General features: G+C 44.9%; 4 protein-coding genes across 4 annotated transcripts; 2 read left to right on the forward strand and 2 right to left on the reverse strand.

The window, feature by feature from the left end:
• Positions 1-1,419: 1,419 nt before the first annotated feature.
• LOC128711302 (myosin-4) lies at positions 1,420-7,611 on the forward strand. Its single transcript, XM_053806169.1, has 8 exons — positions 1,420-3,773; positions 3,833-4,016; positions 5,533-5,881; positions 5,948-6,557; positions 6,627-6,798; positions 6,864-7,034; positions 7,099-7,257; positions 7,327-7,611. Exons 1-8 carry the CDS (start codon positions 1,420-1,422, stop codon positions 7,609-7,611), a joined length of 4,284 nt encoding a protein of 1,427 aa, XP_053662144.1.
• A 2,725-nt stretch (positions 7,612-10,336) lies between these two features.
• Positions 10,337-12,218, reverse strand: LOC128713223 (mitochondrial sodium/calcium exchanger protein-like). The gene is made up of 4 exons (XM_053808084.1): positions 11,973-12,218; positions 11,131-11,914; positions 10,723-11,079; positions 10,337-10,659 (listed from the first exon to the last, which is right to left on the reverse strand). The coding sequence occupies exons 1-4, from the start codon at positions 12,216-12,218 to the stop codon at positions 10,337-10,339; spliced, it is 1,710 nt and encodes a 569-aa protein (XP_053664059.1).
• A 155-nt stretch (positions 12,219-12,373) lies between these two features.
• LOC128711126 (mitochondrial sodium/calcium exchanger protein-like) lies at positions 12,374-14,450 on the forward strand. Its single transcript, XM_053805990.1, has 7 exons — positions 12,374-12,448; positions 12,518-12,738; positions 12,803-13,218; positions 13,283-13,615; positions 13,685-14,038; positions 14,103-14,170; positions 14,229-14,450. Exons 1-7 carry the CDS (start codon positions 12,374-12,376, stop codon positions 14,448-14,450), a joined length of 1,689 nt encoding a protein of 562 aa, XP_053661965.1.
• Positions 14,451-15,227: 777 nt separating this feature from the next.
• LOC128713224 (troponin C-like) lies at positions 15,228-21,795 on the reverse strand. Its single transcript, XM_053808085.1, has 5 exons — positions 21,562-21,795; positions 19,876-19,903; positions 17,069-17,212; positions 16,725-16,976; positions 15,228-15,253 (listed from the first exon to the last, which is right to left on the reverse strand). The coding sequence occupies exons 1-5, from the start codon at positions 21,793-21,795 to the stop codon at positions 15,228-15,230; spliced, it is 684 nt and encodes a 227-aa protein (XP_053664060.1).
• Positions 21,796-23,679: the final 1,884 nt, after the last annotated feature.

A 23,679-nucleotide genomic window follows, 5' to 3' on the forward strand; every position in this document is an offset into this window, starting at 1 on the left:
TACAAAAATTCGCATACGATTATTCAAATGATTGCAGTGAATGAAATGATTTTACTCGCCTTTACACGTATCGTATCGGAAGTGTTTTTGTTTTATAGTGTATTTTATTAGTATTTTAGAAAGCAGCTTTAGCGTGTTGTTTTTTTTCTCAACTTTATGCATCCGGACCTGTAGTCCGAGTGACGGTGAATTGTTATCTTAATTAAATGTATACCACTGTAAGCTACCCCGTTTGAGCCGGATGGTTAAAAACAATCAAATTCATTGAATAATTTATCATTTCATTTGCATTGACAAGCGAAAAAAAGTGTGTTTGGTTTTGTAGCGTATTTGAACTACTTTAGCAAACTTAATGTCTAAAGAAAAGCTGCCTTCGAGATAATGTTCCTGCCTTTCGGTTCGAAGAGACATTATGTGCAATAAGCCGGCAGCACAACCTTCAAAAAAGCAAGGTGAAGCGACCAACGGCTGAGGTGCAAATCGTGAGCAAAGAAATCATTTTGAAGAATTATGGCTCAGATTGCACCATTAGCAGCGGAAATTGTGCCTCATCGGTTGGGTCGTTCAAGTCTGCATTTTTTTTTCTCACGATATACCCACCACGGACGCAACCATTGCCCCCCTCTCTCCTCAGATCTCGTTGCATGGGAAACGAATGCAATTCAGTGTTGGCATGTGGAAGGTCCGGTGCCTTATGAAGCATTTCCCAAGCAAAGAGCAGTAAAACAAAATGTTAAAATGTGACTCGCGAGTGCATCTCATGCACTTTGTATTGTTTCAGTTGGTTAACAAAAAGATGTTTGATGTAAGATTTCAACTCAAAGTATTATCTCTTATCGATATCTGAATGTCTAGCCCTCATAAAGATGATAGATTAACGCAGAATTTGGCACACAAATCAATCTATATTCTGGTATCTGTATCGTCTGGTTTTTTCTCCTCGAATAAAACAATAAAACGATAGAAAGTCGTAGCGTTATCAATTCACCTATTCCAATCCGTATCACTTTATCAACGGCATTAACGCTTCTTTGACAGTTCCGATAAGATAAGAGGCTGTCGAGAAGGTGGTCTATCAGAGGAAATAAATGTCATGCAATGGTTTCCGTGTGTACCAAAGTGTAGTTTGTACTGCGCAAAGGTCCGGAAGTGTTTATCGTATTTTGAATCGTTGTGCCTAATATTTGCCACACACAAATCTCACAAACAGCAAAACAAACTTATAATTGGTTATCGCTTCTTTTCCACCCCGGTTCATTTGCAGAATGTACAACCGTTCGTGACTGCTAGTGGCGATTCCGTGGCGAATGAATGAAATGATACTCCCCGTGGTAGGTGAAGCGTGAAGCAGTGTAAAGATACAGACCCTGGCGAGCTGCATGACGCAGTCTTAAGTACCGAGTGTTGGACTTTCCCACGATGGAGGACGTAAGTCAAGAATCTACCATACCGGAGGTACCGTCCGTCGGTGGCGATGAAACGCGGCTAAACGGTGAGATGAACGCGACCGAGGAGCTGGAGGTGGAGCAACCGGAGCGACTGTTGGGTCAGGATGTTGACTCCACCAAATCTTCCATGGAGAGCTCCTTCACCGTGACCGACTGCAACTGTTCGTCGTTGATCGAGCGCACGGAAAAGCTGGACGCGAATGAGTTGCAGCTGGACGCGAAGGTGACCGAACTGATCGAGGATCTCATCAAGCCGCACGAGCAGGAACGGGCCGGCGGTGGTGCGGGGGCAGGTTGCGAGGAAAAGTTTAAAGCTCTCACGATCAACGATGAGGTGGAGAGCGTAGCCAACAGCGGCAAGGGAACGGTGACGGTGGTCGGCAGTGGGGATGGCAGTGATAGTGGGGTAGAATTCGGCGCAGGATCCGGTTCCCTCACCGACACCGGGGTGCTGCAACGTGCACTGAGCAACAATAGTGCCGGTTACGCAAGTAGCTGTTGCGGTTTGGATGGCGAACCGACCGGAATGAGCATGTCGTGCAATTCGAGCATGATAAGTTACAGCTCGGATATCTACGACAAAACGGGCAATACTGTGCTGTGCGGACGGCTGAGCACGGATTACTGTGCGAGCGAGGGAGGTAGCGAAAGTTCTTCCGTGACCGGTGGACCAGTGAGCTCGCTGCGTAAGGCCGGGGCCGCAATCAAGAAGAAGGTGGCAGTGAAGGAGCCACCCTCGAATCGCTCGCCGAGAAAATCGACCGAGAGCGTGTCGAGCAGTGGACGGAGTAGCTCCCGGTCGCGAGGCTCTTCGTTGGGCCGTTCGGTGTCGCTAAATTTGAAAGCGATCCCGGCATCGGCCGCGAACGTTGCCGCTGCGGCGGCCGCTAGAGAACGGGCTCGGTCGAGAGATAAATCCGCTTCCTCCACCGGCGTTTGTGCCGGGGTTCCTTCCAACTCCATGTCGGCCAGCACGAATCGCATTCTTCAAACTCCAACCAAACCGATGCCACCTCCGAGACGACCAGTAAAACCAGACTCCCTTCCAACGGGCATCAAGGACTCGCCGTCCGGTCAGCGAGTAACTGTGTCGCGCACTCCATCCATTACCCGAGGTCGCACACCTCTGGGAACGCCGACGGATGATGGTCGGTGGCCGTCGGTGGGTGGTAAGGGCGGCATCAGCTGCAGCGGTGGCAATACGACACCCCGTTCCATGCGAGCGAGTTCCGCTGCGCCGGATGGAGTCATGTCTATTAAAACTCGCATCGGACCTTTATCGTTGGATGGTGGTAAAGGAGGAAGCGGTGGTGCGCCGATGAGTTTACCCAGTGGGGTGGATAAGTTTGCCACCCTTCCCCGACGACGAAAAGAACGCTCGGCTGAAGATTTGAAGGCTAGCCTCGTTGGGGGTGGATCCGGTTCGCGCAGCAACTCTGTGACGCGCGATCAAGCTTCCAATCGTATGGCAATGTCGCTGTTCAAAAAGCTGCCCCCCAACACCAAAACGGATCGTGAACTGAACAGCACGAACAAAATGTCCTCGCTGTCAGCTTCGTCGCATCCCCGGTTGGCATCGTCGACGAAGAAATTGGCACAGAAAACAAAGATCTACCATGAGACGAGCGTCCAGACGGCCATCACCTGCAAGGATGTGGAGGATGCGTTCGGGGGCAATGCGCGCAATGTACGCATCGATGCCGTCGAGATGGTGAGCAAACAAACACAGTCCGACATACGCGACAAGGAGATGGAGCGGTTGGAGGAGAAGCTGAAGAAGGTGACGGGCGAGTATACGTCGCTCATGTCGAAGCTGTCTGAGAAATCGCAGATGGTGACGTCGCTGGAGCAGAAGCTGTTGGTCGAGCGCGAAGAAAAGCTGGCCGCACAGAAAGAACTCCAAAACAATACGGATCGCGTGCTGGGAATGCTGGAATCGATGCAGGCCATTCCCAGCAGCAACGACACGGAAGAGTGTGATAGTTTACTGATGCTGGAATCACAGCTGCAACTGTCCGGTACAGTGCTGGAGAAAAAGCAGGAGGAAATCGTACGTCTGCAGACGATCTGCCGTGCGCTACAGATCGACATGGAGCGATCGCTCAAGAACCAGGAAGAGCTGTTGCGCCAGAAGACTGAGCTTGAGGAGGAATCGAGCGAAATGCAGGACTTTTTGCAGGTGGAGAAACAATCGTGCATGGATGCGTTGAAGGAGGCCGAGCAGGAGGTTAGCATGCTGCGGCAGAGTTTACTCCTGAAGGAGAGCAACATTGATCGGCAGCAGGAAGAATGTCGTCATCTAGTCCGTATAGCTGAACAGAGGAGGTAATGGAGCGTAGTTGGTCGTCTATTTCGATTGTACTAACTATGACATTTTTTTGCAGACAAGAATATTTGGGAATGCAAGCAAAGTACAATGCGCTGGAGAGTCGTTCCAAGGACATTCTGCTACAACAGGGAGCTGCCGTGTCCGGGGCGTCCGTTGCGCTCTCGGGACTGGGCTCGCGGCTAGACAATCTGGTCGAACAGTTGATAGCCTCGTATAACATCTCAGAACAAGATCTCGAGGTGAGTTGTGAAGTGGATCGCTTCGGATAATGATCTTTCAAATAGCTAAGCTTTATGGCTAAGTATTAGTAACATTCTTTTCGACTGTAGTTTCATCTAGATGGTTGTAGATTACGTACGTTTAACTCAAATGACTAGAACATTTCATAACCATTCTATGTACAACTGTTCACACTTCATTACTAACCTTTTTTCCCTCTCATCCATGCTACTCTTTTTCTCTTTGTCTCTTTCTTTCTTGTTCTCTGTTTTGTTTTTATAACCGGACCAAAACCGATTTCGTTGCATTGAATGTGTTCCTGTTTCGATTATGCGCGATCGCTCTTGTATGCTTGTGTGTATGTGTGCGTGTGCGTATGTGTGTATTGGTTTTTGGTGGAACTAACTTTGTTTACACACACGCAACCCTCCTCCCAACCCATCCACTGAGGAATTGTGCATTTTGTTTATCTTATATTCACCACGATGCATACGCTGCATCCGGAACTCTGCACTTTCCGTGCGCATTTGTTGCGCATTTTGTGCGAATGGAAATGCATCACAAAATGTAAATCGTGTTTAAACGCTGGTACCACAACCACGCTGTTGTACATACACTGCTTGTAGCGATTGCGAGCCATACGGTAAGTCCGAGTGTGCCAGACCTGCATGTTGCCGGGTGTGAGTGAGTGTGACTTTTTCTTTCCTCTGAAGGATTGCCCGTAGCGCTGTGCCAATTTGTTGGAAGAGATTGACGTCCTCGGACCACACGAATTGCGGCGAGTCCTTGACCCTTAGTTTTGTCGTTTCCCATAATTTTGATTTGGCCATTGGAAATCATTAAAGAAACCACCAGTCGAGCAATAATAAGTTTGGGGGTGGGATTCTCCATCGGGTAGAACAGAAGATTGTTTGCGGATGGAAAGGGTTCCGTGGTTTTGTTCGAACGGGAAAACTGTTGCTGCATGTTGGAATGTGTATCGTTATAGCGTATAATTCATTTATTGGCAGCATGACAAGTACTGAAACGCCAACAATACGCTCTAATTTAATTATGCTTGTGTGTTACGTTTAGGTAGAGATTATTGGGGTACAAATTGAATTAATCACTTCATTGTCATCAATAAGGATAATTTAAAACATAAGCATTTTAAAGTTTTTGTAATTGATAAAAACTATTCGTTTAAAATCCTATTCAACCATTACAACAGCGCCCTCTATTTGTGAGAGTTACACACAAGAATACACATGAAAGTTTTCACTGCTTAAAGCGGGTCCATGAAACATTTCATTCTTCCATTTCTCTCATATGCGTTTGTATTTTATTTAGCTAAAGTTTACGTTTAATTAACTATCTTTTGCTAACATAGATTTGTATTTGGCATGAGGCACGTTTAAATGAAACGTGAATAATACCATATGTATATAAGCATGTCTTCCCAACTGCACGTTTGATGTTTTAAAAGTTTGAAATGAAATGTACGTCATATTTACATACAAATTAATTTCCATTTTCCGTTTTCTGTTCCTTTTACAGGACGTAATCTACCACAACGAAGCGTACACAAATAGCGCTAGTAGTGGGGATGGTAGTCCGGAATATGAGCAAACTGCTGACGCTTACTCGGGTAAACAGCATCCGCATTCGCAGCAGCAGTACCATCAGCAACAAGCCTCAGATTTACATTCGACGACAGCGAAGGCAAAGGCTGCCAGCGATGGATGCGCCGTGCCGCTTTCTCCACAGCGTGGCCAATCGTTCATAGCGGCAGTCATTAGTGCTATCAAGAATGCGACCAGTAAAACGGCCACCACCAAGTCAACTGCACCCACCACGAATGGTGCAAATGCTGCGAACAAAGAGTGTCGAGAAAATAATGGCCATGGTGAGTGACTTTGCAAATATGTTCCTGTCTTCTGCAATGGAGTAACCTCCCATTTCCTTCTCCCAGAATCAGATTCAACGGAGATGCTCGATTCGGAAACGGAACCGTGCCTAATGATGGACAATGTATTGGAGGATGTCACGATGCCGGATTCGCATTCCCACAACATGGTTTCGTCGTCTACGCGCATCTCGCAGATCGAGATGCCATCGTCGCTGGAGAGTGGAGTCGGAGCGAACAGTAACGTCATGACGATGGCACACGATGAATCGCTCGATAACCTTTCGCAGGCCATCGCTAACCGGCAGCAGATTGAGCTGCAGTCGAACATGATCGCTAGTGGACGCTCGTCCCGATTCCATCACTCGGTCAGTAGTAATGATCAGCAGCAGCAAGCACGCAATACGGCGTCAGCGGTAACATCAGCTGCGGCCGCCGTAACGACAGCACCGGACCATACAACCGCTAGCCATTCTTCGTCGCTGGACGACGAGGAGAACAGTTGCTGCGGTGAGGCGTCCATGGCCGAAATGCCTTCCATCTGCGAGTACTGCAATGCGCAATCGTTGGTAGATCAAGTGATCGATGTGGACAATCTGATCACGAAGCTGCTGAAGGTCCTGAGGATCGTCCAGATGGATAACGATCATTGCATACAGGAACTGATCAACCATAAGTAAGTTGTGCTGCAGATAGTTTGATGAAATGGATTCATGAATAAATCCCAACATGTATTTTCTCTCAGGAATAAACTGGCAATCTCAAACGAAGAGATTCAGGATCGTGTGAAGGAGTACGAGGAGCTAAACTATAAGTTACAGGATGATCTGAAGGATGCCTATCATCAGCTGCAGGTGCGAGGAAGTGAACTGAACAGCAACAAGGTGGAGTTGCTTAAGCACCGTAAAGAAATTGACGTACGTCTTTTAGTTATTAACATTACTAACTAGCAAAAAACATTAATAATAAGTTTCTTTTACAGAAATTGAATGAAGATATTTGTCAGTTGAGCACACTGTGCAGTGATAGCAAGCAGGCAAAGAAGATTGTGGTTGATCGTGAGGAGATTTTGAGCGCATTTAAGCTTTGCAACGAGGATGGTGTAGTGCCGGAGCAAGAACTGTCCCAATTTATCGTACAAGCATGCACTGAGGTAATTGTTGGTTGGATTATTATCACCCTTAGGATTGATTGAATATATTTTCCCTTCCTTGTAGATCCCAAAACTAAAGGCAAAGCTGTACGAAAAAGAGCAGCAGTTAGCAACCATGGTAAGCAATGCTACAAATGGGGCCAATCTCGTGATGACTGCCAGCTGGCACCAAGCGTTGAACGAAGCGAAGCGTCAATACGAGGCAATCGATCGCGCATTGGAGGTACATAATTGTTACTACAACTTTTATGAAATTTGATTGTAACTCATAATTTTATTTTTTGTGTTCCAGACATTGGACAGCGTAAAGTCGATAGTGCAGCAAACGCCCGCCTTGATGGAACTGCAGCGCGACCTTGAGGAAACGAACTTTGCCTCTGCGTCCAGCTTCCCGCTAGTAACGGCAGCTCAGCTTAATCAACTAAACTGTGGCCAGGTCGGTACGAACGGCAACGGAGCCGGTGTAGTGAACGGCAACGGTATTATTGATTTGAATGCTAACGAAACGACGCTCGCCAATGAGGCGGGAAGTGTTGTTGCAGCTGATCCGAGCTGTTACATTGATTCGACTGCTTAATCTTAATATGGACCAGTTTAATAGGTAGCATTGATTTATTTATTACTATTTTTCCACCTTCCAAGCTGGATTGTTGTGTAGCATTCATTTTTATCGTGATTTATTCTTACATTAATTACGGAGGTTGTGTAATTGTCCATCTTTTTGTTCGTTAATGTTCATGATTAATCGTTGTCATCCACTACAGTAACGATTTATTGCATTTTGTTTATTTAATTTACATGTTTACAACAAAACGGTTAGTCGAGCTTCACATCAAATAATGAATATCCGAGACATTAGAGAAAGATTATGAAAAGTAGAGAGTGGATCTTAAACAATAGCAAACGAATAAACAATGCCCCGTACTAGTTCCATAGTTTAATGCTAAATCGTAGGTTATGATTGTGATTCGCTGTTCTTGACATTACATAGACTCGATTATTGAAGCCGTTTAGAGAGCCGGCAAGGCTAGGAATCAAGAGTAGCAAACGATTTATCTCCAATGCAGATGTGTTACTGGTGACAAATAAGTGTTAAGATAATAATTTATTTCTTAAACGCATTTGGATATAGACAGTTGCATACTTCCTGTTTCATACATACTTCAAGCTGGAGGGAAAAAGTTTGTTAGCCACGTTAGGTAGATAAGGTCCTTTGTTGTAGAATAAACAAAAGCAAGAGGAAGAAATCGGTCCATCGATAGTCCCACTTCTGCACCGCACTCTACTGTTTTAGCCATGTGCACGTTCGTACCCTCCGTCTGGTATTCCACCGAGGGCGACAATATTTCTCCTTACTCCGTTGAAAGTTCCATGCCCGTACGTTTTAGCAATAGGAAATATGAAACACTTCTAGAATTCCTTCCATTAAGATAGCTAGTTACGAAAAGAGGAAAACAAAAGAAACCTCCCATTGTGGCGGCGCGACACACAAGTAGAAAACGATTTTAAACAAATGGAATTGAATGTCGTAGTGACGCAATAACCGAAAGCCTTTATAACGCCGTTTGCTCCTGTCTACACCATCACCATGCCCTATCCACACACCGCGGTGGCGGAACCCAAACGCCAGTAGTACGTCACCAAATCCTTCCGATGTTAGTTGTTTCAATTTGTTTTTGTTTTTCTCTAGCATTTATTATAGTCTTTTCTCGGTGTAGGAGAAAACGTATCTATATATAAGCTTCACTGCTAAGAGTACATTCTTGTTGACTTTCCTCAACAGAGACGCAAGCACGCTGTCGCCATGTGATGTAGGTTTTTTGTTTTACGATTACGGTCGGTTCTATTCTTTTGTCAAAATTAATCCAAAATGTGTTGCTCCACCCGGGCCCTACTACTTGTTGTGCTTTGTAAATATGTCTGGCGTCTAACGACACATGAAACTTGTAGATGTAAATTTTGTACATTGTCCTGTTATCTTGACCTTATCTTACCTTATTCTCTTAATGCTAAGTTTTCGTTATTGTGTTTTAATATTTTTCTATGATCTTCTTTTCGCGACACTTATTTATGTGAATTTTTTCCTAGTGTATAGTAATGTTTCTTTTCCTTGCTCCGGGATAATGCGTTCGTTTTGGCACTGGTGTTTGAAATAAGATACCCCCTTATGCAACAGCACACAACCATACACACACCTACATTCACAAAGTATTAAACGAACTGCTCTAGCTTTCACACAGTTTGCACGATGTATCAAACTTTACAGAAAACAAAGAGCAAACAATAGGAAGAATAAATAGTGGAAAACCCCCGGACAACAGAGGCATTTGGCGTGATGGTGTAGACATGAAACAAAACATAAACTGATATTAGCGCCAGAACGTGAAATTGTCGAACAACAAAGCCAAGCATTGAGGACTGCTAGCAAATAAACACAAAATCGTTTTAAAACACCTCAGCAAAACCGGTTCTTCCGGTTTTTCGGAGAAACAGAATTCGTTCGAATTTAATTAAAAAGTAAGCATACATAAAACCCTAATCGAGCCAATTTGAACAGATACGATGATGAAAGCCTTTAAAAAGTAAACGCGACAGTATGGAATAATTGTAATGCTACATCCTGTAATTGGATACCCTTGTCCGTAAAGTAACAATACAGACTAAAGTGAAGTAAATGTGCACTAGACGTTGCGAGTGAACATGAAAGTAACCAATCAGTAATCAAAATATGCCATTTGCTGCATGGACGAGAGTGGGAGAGATCGCAAAAAAAAACAACTAGCATAAATTGCCTGTAATGTGTTGTTGAAAAGTTGTGTAAGAATAGCATTACCGAAGGTTAAAACATGTTGCAAGTAATAATACTGCTACGAATGTCGCAAATAGTGGATCGATACAGACACACACACACAATACTTGATATTACTCAAACTTTGTATGATCTTCGAAAGGTTAAAAATTAATAAAGTACAGCAACTTTACCCAACTATTTTGTGAATAAAAGTTAAATAAAGCGTACGATTGTGATTTGTTGTTGGGTTTCACAGTGAACGCATCCACAGTAAACCATTCGATGTTTGTATTGAATTTTAGATGAGTTTCTGATGAGTGCAACGCAACGGATTTGCAAACAACATTGCGCTGACAAGAGGAAGTGCCCTATTATTCGTCGGTAAATATTATTCTGATCATCTTTTTCCACTCATTTAAAACACAACCGCGAATTTCACTGTCCAGTGACTTTGATAAGTGGAGAGTGAGTCGTAATAATTGTACAAAATTTTCGTCACCAGTTACCGTATTCATTTATTAGCTTCATGGTGGAGTACACGGTCCTGGAAATATTCCCCATCATCGTTGTGATCCGTTCCGTAACCGTGGGTTATTTCCATCTCACAGAACACGACGTACGCGATGAACGTGACATAAAGCACCGTCAAGCTGAGAGCAAGGCTTTTCCGTGCCTGAAACCGTGTGAACAGTACCGACAGTAAAAGTGTGAACGAAACCATGCAAAGATACACGGCACAGGTGGGCCCTGATGTACCATCGCGAACGTGAATCGTGGTGGAGCCCGTTCTTATCATTTGCACGCAAAATACGGTGCACAGTCCGATTAAAATATCTGAAAAAGAAACATAGTGTTGGTGGTCGTGCGGTAAAGAACAATTCGAAAAGGCATACGTACTGAAAACGGGAGCACCTATACAGGCAGCGAAAGCTAATCGGGGATAACCACGCATGGCGAGCGTCCTTAATGTGACTAAATCAATCCAACAGCTGCCCCAGGAGAGTATGGTTATGACAAACGAAGCTGGGGAGATGTTTGCGATGATGGATAATGTTTCCAAGATGGCAATCAGCTCGTAGGATAGAAGCATGATCAGGTAGGACGTTCCAAAAATGGTTAGCAGCCCAATGCAGTTAAAAAAAGATGGCTTCCGATCTTCTTGAGAGATGGCGCAGAGGATGACACTCATGCTGGAAGTGGTTACGATGCTTCCCAAACAAATCCACCCAAGATGAGTACTGGAAAGCATATCAACTACGAAAGGAATTGTAAGAACATGAATAAGAAAACAATTTTGTAACTTACCAAGAGCAGTGCAGATGAAGAACAGGGGAAACAAGATTAAATTGATTGCAAACAGAGTCTTGTTCCATCCGCGTAAGGGCAAGGCATAGTTCACCTTTGGTAATAGCAGAATCGCAATAACCTCCACAGGGATGCTACAGATGAGGTATAACTTCCCGTACCAACTGGCATTACGATAATCTTCGCCTCGGAACGGCCTCACCGTTTGCCAGGTACGTTCCAACCAACTGACACTTTGATCGCCTTCCACATTTGATACCGTTTCTGTGAGCCTTATGTCCACAAGTTTCCCACCGACGTCTCGTATCGCTATCTGACTTCGTGATCGATTACCCTCACGATCCATCATCAGGGCGACTGTGTACAGAGCACCAAGAAATGCTACATAAAGCACACCCAAGGCGATCGTTTGAAAGATGCCCACCTGTTCATCGTACATGAACTCTTCCACCAGCACGGAAACGATCAACAGACTAATGAGGTTCGGAACGACCACCTCCGGATAGATGGCAAACGGTCCCAGCCAGATGACGAGTGGCGCAAGGAACGAAACCTGATAGACGGCCGTTCCAAGGTACTGATTGTAGATCAACTCGGTGTCGCCCGATGTGTGGTGCTTCAGCTCCGACAGCACTTGTGCCAAGCCGTTGCCGTACGTGAGCAGTGTAACACCGGCGATGTATTCATTCAAACGCCATGCTTTGGCCACATACAGCACACTATCGACGTAGCGATTTACGCAGAGCTGGTGTATCACCGTTCCAAGACACACCGCGAATAGGAGCTGTTGGAGAAGAAGAACTGTCTAGAATTTACATTCGTGAGCTGTATTCTTCTCTTACCAAAGCAATAATGGCCGATGTGAAGAGAGCGAAGTTAGAGCTGTCCACGATGCAGTACACAAAATGCATATAATCGATGTAGTGCATCGATTCACGACACTCTTCGGTTTCCCGAACGAATAGACAACGCTCATCTTCAAGCACGGAATGGACGTTGCTGCACGGCTGAGCTCGGAGTGATACGAATATATTCTGGTGAGCTTCATAACGCGGAGTTAAGTTCTGGAAGAGTTCCGCTGGATACATTGCGGAAATTCGGTTGTTGATGGAGAATCGAAGGATGTGCTTCAGGTTGGACTACTACGATTAAATAAACAATTCTGCTGCGCATATACAAGAGAAGTAAGTGACGCCATCAAAGGAGCCTACTGCTGTGTGTTATTGAGAAGCGATGTTCCACGATGACATTTCATCAAAATGGTTCCTTGCTCCAGAGGTTGGTTCGTCACGCCACGTACGTGAACTTCCCGCGGCCGGTAAGTTTTGATAACGATTCTTAAACTAACACATTCAAATCTTAAATCTTTACATTCTCCTCATTCTAGGATGATTGTTCCTACCTTCACACCCTACCGATAGAAGAGCAGTGTGAGTTTGTGGAGATGACCGAAGCTTGTGCGGAAAGTCAATACTACTTCAACTACGTTGGATATCTGTATTGTACCATTGGTTCCGATCGGGAGTATCTCTTCAACTTGGGATTTGTACTACTGCTGTGCATTTGTGTTTATTATTTCATCATTCTGGGCACGACGGCCGACAAGTTGTGAGTAACTATCGAAAGGGTACGCTTAGTTTGGATTGCTAATGCCTGGAATATTGTCTTCTAGCTTTTGTCCCACGCTAGCCGCCATCGCGAAAGCATTAAACATCAGTGAAGCATTGGCCGGTGTAACGATTCTCGCCTTCGGCAATGGATCGCCAGATCTGTTCACGGCTGTCGCCAATCCAGATGCGGACACGGAGCTGATGTTTTCGGAACTGCTCGGCTCTGCCGCGTTTGTGATTGGTGTGATTGGAGGTGTCGTGTTGCTGATACAACCATTCGACTTTGCACCGTGGAGTATCTCGAGGGATTTGGCGTTCTTCATCGCGGCGATCGTGTGGATAACGCTGAAAGCGGCTGACGAAAGGTTCAGCCTGTACGATAGTGCGATATTGATTGGAATGTACATACTTTTTCTATCTCTGGTAATATGGGAGTTTATTAAAGAGAGACAGGAAATGCACAGGGCACAATCAATAAGTATGACTTTTCAATGTTAAGCCTACTTAACATCACTGATTGAACGTCTCTAATATCTCCTCAGATAGTGAAACTCACCGAAGACCGCTAAATCCAACTAACAGACAGATTACTACAGTAAATGCTAGTGGAAGTGTGCAACAAGAAGCAAACATTCCAGCAAATGAAGGACTACTGGTCGATTTCTGCAACCGCTTGAATCCTCTTGATCCGGATGATTGGAGCAATGGCGGGTGGGTGATGCGAACGTTCTGTCTGCTTAAGGCTCCCTTTGTTTTACTGCTTTTGCTCACAATTCCTATCGTGGACACTGATGTCGAACGTGACGGATGGTGTAAGCTGTTAAATATCTGTCACTGTCTTACACTGCCTTTGCTGATTGTGTTCGTAAACGGAGGTGAGACATTCAAGAAAAGCACTTTAACATGCCAGTTTCTTACTTTGCTGTTTTATCTTCATTTTTCAGCGGCGTTTCTAAGGTTAGCTATGGTATACATCGTTGTGTGGGTCGTCGTACTCGCCTTGCCTGTTATGGTAGCTATCTACTACACATCAAGAACGGATCGATGTCCACGGTATCACAAGCTGTTTACGCTGCTGAGCTTTGTGGGCTGCATTCAAGTCATCTACGTTGTGGCACAGGAAGTCGTCAGTGTGCTCGAAACGGTTGGGATCGTCCTGAAGCTGTCCAAGTCTGTGCTGGGGCTCTCGTTGCTTGCCTGGGGTAACAGTGTCGGAGATTTGTTCTCCAACGTGGCGCTGGCAAGGCTTGGTTACGGGAAAATGGCATTTGCGGCATGTTTCGGAGGTCCATTGTTGAGTGAGTAAAGGTGGTTGAGAAAAACGAGAGAAGCGTTCTGATGAAAGGCATCCATTTCTTGCAGATCTTTGCTTAGGATTGGGTCTCACGCTCATGATAAAAGCATTCGGTGTACATGATTTGATTGCAGATGTAAGTAGGGCTTTTATCATTAAAACTAAAGATCACTCACTACAAACATCTGTTTCAGGTTCGTAAAGGAGTAATGGGAGAGAACTGCGAGGTGTATCTGTTCCAGATTCTCACCACAACCTGGTTGTGCTTGCTGTTTACCAACTTTCAAGGACGCCGCAGCGTTGGTCTCGCGATGATTGTAACGTACCTGATGTTTTTGACATTTTCATTTTTGGGCGAGTTTGAGCTCATCCATCCGTACGGGACGGACCATCATCCGGATCGAAACGAAGGCTAAGCAGACGCCCCCCTCCTGTTCGGATGTGGTGAGCTTTTCGGGATGGAAATATCACCAAACAGACACCTGTTTCCTATTCACAATATGTACACAGCGAAACTTTATTAAACTTGTAGCTTTATTAAATATTAATAATACAGTACAGAAAGAAAAAAAACAGTATCAAATCGGAACCGAGCGTTCGACGAACTCCGTGTGTAGTAAAAAAGAATGAAACAGTCTGGCGGCTACTGCTGAGCTTGTGTATTGCGTGTTGAACGACGGCCTAACAATAAGACCTGAATTTGGCATTGTAAAGATTCGTTACGCAGCTACTGTGTGTGTGTTTTTTGGGAGAATTCAAAACAAAACGCAACGTTCAAAATACTTTTCACAAATGTTTGCACATACGAGCCCTAGACTCGCAGGGACGAGATGACAGTGCCACAGTAGCAAAGTTCAGTTCTCAGTGGTGTGCGGATACCGGTACAGACCAACTTCTCATTCTTAATTTAAGAATTTGCTACGCACCACCGTACCAAGCCATCGGCAGGTGCGCACATAGTATATCGAAACTAAGTACAGTTAATGTTATGAACGATGAAACAAACTGCATGAGATGCACGGGTGTGGTAATGGAGTATTTGTGGTGAAGACGTTTGCTCCGGAGCTTTGGCAGCGGGATCGATCGTAGGGCGAGTGGTAGGGCAGGGTGGATGAGATAGGAAGATGCAATAAATAGTTGAACACACACACAGCGTGGCGGCTGTGCGCTGTTTGCCGGCACTCGAGATCACCTTAACCGGTCATCATCTCCATAAACTCTGCAAAAGCGGTGGTAAAGGAGAATTTTATTAGCTTTTAATGCGAGAATCTTCCCGGCCAGCGGTAAGTGATTTGCAAAATGGGTTGCAAAAATGCAGCTTTTGATGCAGCTGTGAAAATCGGCGGAATGCAATGCCATGTGTGTCGTCAGGCAACGGTGGCAAAGAGATGGATGCGAACAGCTGCATTTGCTGTGTATGTTTGTACACACCGATGAAGTAAGACGTTAATGGTTTCTTTCACCAGTCGCGCTTTCGGTGTCGGAGGTTTTATGTTGTTTTTTTACCGGAGGGAAATTAATCGTCCAACGGAGGAACAGGGCGCGATGTGGGTAGTGGTACAAAAGACATCTGGATGAAATTTGAAAGGAATTTCTCACTTTGAGCAGTACGTACGTTGAAAGAGCTGTAGTAAGGAGAGTGTTCGAATGCTGGACAATGACACAATACGAGCTAAGTCGTGCCACTATTTTTAGACCACATCGGTGGCTTAATGTATGGAAAATCAAACATGACGTTTAGTGGTTCGCTTTAGTTTCTCTCAATGTATTCGGGTTGAACACCCTTTTGTTAACGATCTATCTCCGGTGATCCTCCGGTTCGAGGAACATGGAACATGCTTTACTATAATTGAACCAAAGGCAACGGTTCGGCTCGGTTGTCGCCTCGCCACAGGCCAAAGCAGACGATGATTTATGGCACAGTGGGACGAACCGGGTGGATAAAAAAGTGTCATAATTTGGAAAGCGTCGTCTGAGCTCGGGCATGATTTATGTGCGAATAAAAGGCGCGCCAGAGGAAAAGTAGTGTTCCCTTCACACCACCGACCCATTTTTGGGGGGATGGATTCGTAAAATTCACAACTTTACGATTATTCCGAACTCACGGAGACCGCAGTGCTGATCTCATTTCGATGTCTAATCAAAGACCACAGACAAACGAACCAAAATAAGGCGGATAACATATTCGAGAGCATTTCCACATAATTAAAGTTGAAAGTTTCTAAAACAACGACAAACGTTCCATTAGCAAACCATCGTTGCGATGCTCTTGATGGGAAATTATTTCCCTCACAATCAATTTTCCGGCATCGATTTTTCCGCGGGCCGCAGGCTAGAGAGTTGGGCCGGAAGTGTTGTTTGCGCAACTCCCGCGGTTCGGAGTCAACGTGGCTGTGTTATTATTAGCATTTATGAAATGTTTATAGCAAGCGCCGTCTGGAGTGGGCTTGGCGGTGGTGTGGCAAAACATCACCCGGTTGGAAAATTCAATTTTCCTAGAGGTTTATTTGTTCGATTTTTCGGGGTAAACATCAACTGTTCCAATTTTCCATGGCGGAGGCAAAACGGAATCTTAGCGTGTGTGTGTGTGTCGATATCAAGTAGATCATGTGTGTGTGTTTGTATTCGTACAAGGATAAAGCCAAATGAGACAGAACCGGTGGTGAGGTGTTTGGCGGCAAAACACTTACCATCAAAGTCAACCGTACCGGAACCGTCCGAATCGATCTCCTCGATCATCATGTCCAGATCCTCGTCCGTAAGCTGATCGTCCAGCTCGCGCAAGATCTCCCGCAGACAGGTGGTCGGAATGAACCCGTTGCCCTCCTTATCGTACAGGCGGAACGCTTCGCGCAGCTCCTTCTGCAGCGCTTCCTCGTCCTCCTCAACGATGAACTTGGCGGCAAGGGTCACGAACTCGGCGAACTCAATCTGTCCAGACTCTGGGTGAGTTTGGGCGGGCGGGCGAAAAAAAAAGAGAAACGGAAACCATCAACAAGTGTCAGCCAAAAGATCACCCGCCCTCGTAACTTACTGTCCTCATCAACCTCCTCGATCATCTCCTCGAGGATCTTGCTGTTAAAGGGTTGACCCATCAGTCGCAGGATTTCCGCCACCATGTCGGATGAGATGCTGCCCGTCTTCTCGCGATCGAAGCTGTTGAACGCCTTCTGCAGGACTGTGCGTGTTGAAAGGGAGATGGATAGGGAGGAGTAAGAAACGGCAACACTGTAGTAGCCAGGCTTGCAGCTAGTGAATGATCATTAATAGGAGGCTAGCTATACGTCCTTTGCTACCGGGCGGATTAGCGTGTGCCGCTGCCAACATTAAATTCCGCCCAATTAGCGTCGTCAATCGGGCGAGACAGGCTCGATTTAATAATCCGTTCCCACGTTCCGTCCCGTCAGCGGTCGGATAAATCCTCTTTTTTCTTCTCTCGCGCGCAAAGAGGCAAGACGAGGCGATGACTTGGTGGAACACACATGATGCCCGTTCCCAAATCATCGGTTGTAATGGTTGGCCGAGTGCCAACGGTGTGAAAGTGAAAATGGTCTACCGGATCGGCATTAAGGTGCGGCGTCGGATATATTGGGAGACCATCATCGTTGCTGAATCATTTATCGTAGGAATGTAGTATACGATACATGCAATGTGCCTTTAATTACGGAACGGCGGTGGGAAGCGCGTGCCGGTGGGATTCTTGTTGCTGAATGTTGTAATAAATGCTTACAATCAAGCGAAAATTAATAGTTAGGCCGTGAAAGACTGACCATCGGGGTCGGTTGTGTGCGCCGATTAAGCCATTACCTGGTGGGGGTTAATGAACTTTGTAAACGAAGAATAACAATGGGACTGATATGATGTATTCCTGATTTTCCTAAAGCAAACAATTTTTTTTTGCTAGGTAATCAGACGATAAAAAAAGTTCAACATAAAGCCTATAGTGTTCTTCTTTTACAGGGTCGGGAAGTTACAAAATGAAGTTACTTAAGAGATTGAGATTGGAACGTTGGCCATTGGAATAATTATAGTGGCAGTGGTCAAAGTTGTTCTTAAGTTTAAGGTTCATCTTCTCATATCCTAGAAGTTGAAGCTCATATGGCGAAAAGCCGTTGAATATTCTACTTCAATTGAGAACATCGTCAAACTCGAGATCATTGTAGTTGCTTTTGGCAATTTTTCTTTACTACAAAACAAGGTCGTCGCTTCAGCACTGTTGACCAACTAAAGTCTGTGCTGTCAGATAAGTTTGAGAAGTGGGGGTTCTTAGCAAATAGCTTGAATTGTTGAGTTGATTTTTCTAAAACAAGCAATTTAATGTGTCCAAAACTAAAGTTCAATTCCGTTGCATATTACATGAGCTCCATATTTCCATAAGCATTTGCTTTTATACTGATTGATGCTAAATGTGAAGTCTAAAAAATGTTTTATACACCAGGACTTGCATGAAGTTCCCAACAAAATCGGAGGCTTAGTTGATTTTTATTATTTTAAACCAACCCAAACGCCCAACTCCTCGACGACCTAACGATCACCACTGGGAGGTGATGACTCCTTACAAAAAAAAACCCCATCCATCATGCATCATCCGTTCCATTATCTTGACCAATCAACGCTTCAAATAGGAAAATAATTCACTTTTAATTTTCCCACCAACAGCTACGCCAGAGCTCGATAAATACATTTAGCACCTTTTCCCTTCAACACACTGCACACACCAACCTCAAACCTCAAAGTAGGCGGTGGAAGATTGGAGCTAAACCAAACAAAACAACGAAAAAAAAAGTCTTCCATCGCACGAAATACGCACACTATCCATCTCTTTTGCGTGGTGAAGAGAAGAAAAAAAAAACAACCAACACGATGCTTATTTTTGGAACGGTTACAAATTTTGGATCGGTTTTGTGGAAGCAAGCAACCATAGGAAAAAAAAACTAGGAAAACACGGCTCACGGTAAAAATTAACATCGGGCACGGCTTTAAGCGAAGAAAATGATGAAAAGCCAGCCCGAAACCGGTCACTCTATGAAACGGTTTTCATCAGTTGCTCATTAAACAGTACGACTCCCTCGGAGCGGGATAAAAAAGAACAGGGCGCAAATGTGTTGCCGGGTATGAGCCGTGTTGAAAACTGGAAAAACGGGAGAAAACATCAACAAAGGGGATGTACGCGCGGTGATGATTCACGTGCAACCGGTCATGTGGTTGCTTCGTCGGATGTTCCGGTGGATACGCTCCGACAGGTTGGCAGATCGATAGTGAACGTTGCTAAGCGATGAATGATAGCTGTCAAAACATGGCTTACTTAGCCGCATCTTCCATCGCGTGGAGTACGGGTGGGGATGCGGTTGTAAACAAAGCAACAAACGGAAAGGAGTCCTTCTTCTTGGCACGAGTCAAAACAAAACCCATCCGGTTTGTGTTTCCCTTCTGCGCGTACGACCGGATACAGGCAATTAGTCACATGCGGCTTGCGTTTGAAATTATCCGTACGCTGTCACCTTCTTCTACGAGACCTTGAGGCCGGTGCGTGTGTGTCGCGTGTCGTCAGCGTGGGCCGTACTTTGGCACACAAAACATAGCACAAAAAAAAAAAGAAAACACACACACATCATGTGAAAACAGATGGCGCCTCGGTGTAATGTGTAGCAGCACCAACGTCATACCGTGAAGGGGGTTGTTAAACGTTCCACCACCCCCCGCCCTCCCCTTTTCCCCATTGGTCAATTTGTCGTGCAAAACTGTTGCCCGTTTTATTTCTTTTCTTTCTCATGTGTCATCGTCGGCAAACAGATCGAAGCAGGCGAATTATTTGATTGGAAACCCGTCGCTAATACTCACTCGCAATCTGCTCTGGGGTGAGATCATCCTGGAAGAAAAAAGAAAATGGAAGAACATAGGAGGGTGAAATTAAAACACGCAACTTCAAATCCTCTTAGCGCACGGGTTTGACAGCATGTCGGTATGCTAGAAATGTCGCATTGGTCGCACTTGTTGTTGGGTTGTAACCGAGGGTCAGATTCCCTCCTCCCACGACTGTCTGGGGGTGTCTTTGGGCCGACGAGGGAGGGTGAAAGTGATTCGGAAATTAGAAAACGAACTTGGCTGACCTGGATTTTCACATTTCGTGTAGCGATTTCTCTAGTGTCATGTAAGGCATTCTGTCAAATACGTCACAAGGAATTTATGTTCTAGCATTGCGAAGGGAAAAGAATGCAAGCTACATGGAGACGCCTGGTGTTTTTCATCGTTAGAGGGAAACTTTTCATTAAAATGACATTTTTTTGTACAGCTTTGTTAACATAAATTTGCGCAGACTATGCAGATCAAAACACTGATATTCGGCCTTCTCTTCAATAATAATCTACCAATAAACCCGTAGCGACATTAATGAGCAATAACTATTAAATAATTATCGGAAAATTCTCAATGAAAAGAAACTATTCACATGAAATCTAACAAAAAAAAACCCGAATTTGAACAAAATTTTTGTATTATTTCACACACAGCACTGCCACTCAAAGTTCACGTTTAATTAAAATACGAAACTACCAGTTCATTTGAACAAAAAATTTAAAAAATCCTCGACTCCTTCTTGGTTATATTTAAAACCATATTTATCATATTGTTCACCATCAAAAGAATCAAACGTAACCACAATGCACTCCATCTTCTACTAACCATGACTAGTGTAGTTGCCTTTGCGGGTTAAAGATCACTGAAAGTAAGTTATCAACCGTTGAGCCGAATACGTTGGGTCGAACGAATTCTCACTGCACTTGCACTTGGCGGGGGGACGAGTTGCTTCCGACACGATCGTCCACTAGCGACTGATCGTCAGAACCCGATCGCTGGATCTTAATTCACTTTCTCTTCGCGCTCACCGTAGTCAGCCGTAGGCCAAAATCGACACAAAGACACACTTGCTTGTTCTGCCCTCGGACGGTTGCCCGGTATGTAGTGGTGTAGTTGGTTTCGCGGCTTTGACCAAAATTCAAAAGCGCATGGAAATCTCCTGTTCCAAAAAAACCGATGCTGTATTGCCGCTCCCTTCGGGCGCTGCTTCTCCGCTTGTCGCTTGGCGGTTGCAAAATTTCCCAACAAACTATCGCTGCCCACGGCCGTACCGCTCGTTTTTATTAGCTTGTTCAAATGGAACACTCGCCGTCCCTTCTCCTTCCATCCTGCTCCCTCTTCGCGGTGTACCCACGGGACTGTGGAAAAGGAAAGGAATCGTTGTCAGTGTGTTTGTGTTTGATGTGCGCACACACGATCGCTTTATTGCGCGTGTAAACTGCACCAGCTAGAATCGGACCCCGAAAGCAGCAGCATTTTCTAGTGTGATTTCGCTGTGAGGGAAAATTGGGACAAACATTTCCTCAGACGCTCAGCGCTTCAGTTTCACCCACTCGTAGCGTACGATCATTCCTGCCTGTTTGTGTATGTGTGTGAAATGGGTAAACACAACCGGACGGACGGCGATCGTATCCTCGCGTTCGTGCACGGTTCATTATAGCTGTTTTCCACCTGTGGAAAATCGGCCCCCAGTGTCGGTGTAGTGTTGTGCACGATCACCACCTTCATGGAACCGAATCGTGGGTCATGCTCGTACCATGCCGTTAGCACTGCAACGCTAAGCTGCTGCCGCAGGGTGGCGTTGGCGGCCAGTTTCCGTACGCAGTGGGATTTTGACCTGTCCCGCAGTCGTTGCAGTCGTTGTTGTTTGCGATGAATGTGCAAGGTGGTCGGTGAAGATGGCATGGGAAGGGAAGGGCGTGGGGGAAGAGATGGTGGTGAGGGTTAGGGTCAAACGATTGTAAACACGGTCGTGTCGAGCGTTTTCCCTCACCCGTCTTGGGCGGCTTACAAGGGAAAGATTGATGATCTATGATCGTGCTCAAACTGTCGTCTGTTCTGGACGTCCGGCGACTTTCCAGAAGTCGTTGAAAAGCGAGGTTTAATTTTTGATTGAATAGGAATAAAAAGAAATGCGATAAATGTAATAAATATTAAAACATTATCCATGTATCAAAGGTTAGTGTTTGGACCATAACTTGAATGATTATTTATTCGTTATTTGCTATTGAATTGATGGGATAAAAGTATCTAAAAGATACAGTAAATTATTTTACGAACATGAAGAACCAATCATAATTATTGCAAACTTAATTAAATAACCAAGCAATATGGTAAGAATAAGCCTTGGTGGAAATTTCTTGGATATTAATTTTTATTTCATAAGTAGCTAAAAACTTGTCAAAGCCAGATCACAACTAACACCTTTCGAGAAATAAAACACTAAAAAGAACATAGCATTATACCTCCATACACACTCTTTTCCAAAGCTTAGCTTCTTTATCCCATCTTCAAAATTTTCCACCTCTCTCCACTACGTCAGACTCATAAAAGTTCGTCTCAAATCTAGAAAAGAACATGTCAGCTTCCACTGAGTGCATTCATAAATTCCTAGACATTAAATCTTTAACGATGCGACGCATTTCTTTCACACAAAACCTTCCGCACGAATGTCATAGCTGCTTTGCAGTGCCCCAACAGTAGTGAAGAAGCGCAATTATCATGGGCGATGCTAATTTGTTTGCTTGTTGGTTGTTGGTTTTTGTTTGTGTCGCTGGGAGGCAGCGTGAAAAAGGAAGGAAACAAAACCAAGCAAACAATATCAATGAAGAGTAAACGCAAGCAACGAGCAATTCTGTTGCGTTCTAGAATATTGGCTACGCACACGCTTCACCAGGAACAATGGTCGATTGTTGTTTTGTTGTCGATGTCAATTTCAACTGAGTGTCTGCGAGATGAACTTACACACGGCAAGGGTGAAAGAAAGGTGAAGTTTGTTGATCAACAAAGTGGTCAACGTGGCGAGTGGTTAAGGAAGGTCTGATCGTTTGAAATCGGCTAGAAAACTGTAGTTTTATTACTGTGACCCTGTAAACTGCAGGAACAGAAAACAATATACAAGAATAGCGCGTCATTTGTTCGATGATGATGGGATCGTCATAGCGCACATAGTGACGCGAAGATGAGTCGAGCCCCACCCAAAACCCGAAAGAATACGGATGAGATGAATCGCGATGCACTGCCGTGCGACAGACGACATTCCGCCGTTTGGCGTAAATCGTTCAACCGAAAGGGTTTTCGGGCGGTACTTGATCGTGTACCGCTGTCCACACTGACGATCAGCGGTACGCAAAAAAACTTACAAAAACCAAGCGTAAAACAAATTAATTTCACATTGAAAAAGCAAGCAATAAAAAACGATTTTGCATCCTGTCTGGTGTGGCGTTTCGGGCAGTTTCGTCGCTGGGGAATACGTCGGCAAACAAAGTGTACGCTTGTTGTAGCTAGGCGTACAATGTCATCTGCACACGTGTTGTCGTTTTGGTACGTCACCCTGAATGATGTACGATAATGAGTATTTTCCCGCCACTTTGAAGCCATGACGGAATGGCGATGCGTTATTTGTCTAGTGCTGCTGTTGTGGGTGTGGGTGCAAAGAACGCACAATGACCCACGTGAGAGGCAATAAATAGTTGGAAGATATGAAGAGGAAAGACAAATTACAATTCTTAGTCCATTACGACAATTATTTTTAAACGTGTGGTGGTGGACAGTGTTGAACATTATTCA

The sequence above is a fragment of the Anopheles marshallii genome, chromosome 3, assembly GCF_943734725.1.
Source record: "Anopheles marshallii chromosome 3, idAnoMarsDA_429_01, whole genome shotgun sequence".
NCBI classification, from domain to species: domain Eukaryota; kingdom Metazoa; phylum Arthropoda; class Insecta; order Diptera; family Culicidae; genus Anopheles; species Anopheles marshallii.

What these genes read in the sequence shown, in the direction of transcription:
- LOC128711302 (XM_053806169.1), top strand. Translation starts at nt 1,420, where the DNA reads ATGGAGGACGTAAGTCAAGAATCTACCATACCGGAGGTACCGTCCGTC. An exon ending in TCGAGAAAATAATGGCCATG is followed by an intron (nt 5,882 to 5,947) that starts GTGAGTGACTTT and finishes TCCTTCTCCCAG; the next exon opens with AATCAGATTCAACGGAGATG. An exon ending in TCGTACAAGCATGCACTGAG is followed by an intron (nt 7,035 to 7,098) that starts GTAATTGTTGGT and finishes CCTTCCTTGTAG; the next exon opens with ATCCCAAAACTAAAGGCAAA.
- LOC128713223 (XM_053808084.1), bottom strand. Translation starts at nt 12,218, where the DNA reads ATGTATCCAGCGGAACTCTTCCAGAACTTAACTCCGCGTTATGAAGCT. An exon ending in CTTCATCTGCACTGCTCTTG is followed by an intron (nt 11,080 to 11,130) that starts GTAAGTTACAAA and finishes TTCCTTTCGTAG; the next exon opens with TTGATATGCTTTCCAGTACT. An exon ending in TATAGGTGCTCCCGTTTTCA is followed by an intron (nt 10,660 to 10,722) that starts GTACGTATGCCT and finishes TTTCTTTTTCAG; the next exon opens with ATATTTTAATCGGACTGTGC.
- LOC128711126 (XM_053805990.1), top strand. Translation starts at nt 12,374, where the DNA reads ATGACATTTCATCAAAATGGTTCCTTGCTCCAGAGGTTGGTTCGTCAC. An exon ending in GGCACGACGGCCGACAAGTT is followed by an intron (nt 12,739 to 12,802) that starts GTGAGTAACTAT and finishes ATTGTCTTCTAG; the next exon opens with CTTTTGTCCCACGCTAGCCG. An exon ending in TACATGATTTGATTGCAGAT is followed by an intron (nt 14,171 to 14,228) that starts GTAAGTAGGGCT and finishes CATCTGTTTCAG; the next exon opens with GTTCGTAAAGGAGTAATGGG.
- LOC128713224 (XM_053808085.1), bottom strand. Translation starts at nt 21,795, where the DNA reads ATGCCATCTTCACCGACCACCTTGCACATTCATCGCAAACAACAACGA. An exon ending in CGAGGAGGTTGATGAGGACA is followed by an intron (nt 16,977 to 17,068) that starts GTAAGTTACGAG and finishes AAACTCACCCAG; the next exon opens with AGTCTGGACAGATTGAGTTC. An exon ending in CGGTACGGTTGACTTTGATG is followed by an intron (nt 15,254 to 16,724) that starts GTAAGTGTTTTG and finishes CCGCTTTTGCAG; the next exon opens with AGTTTATGGAGATGATGACC.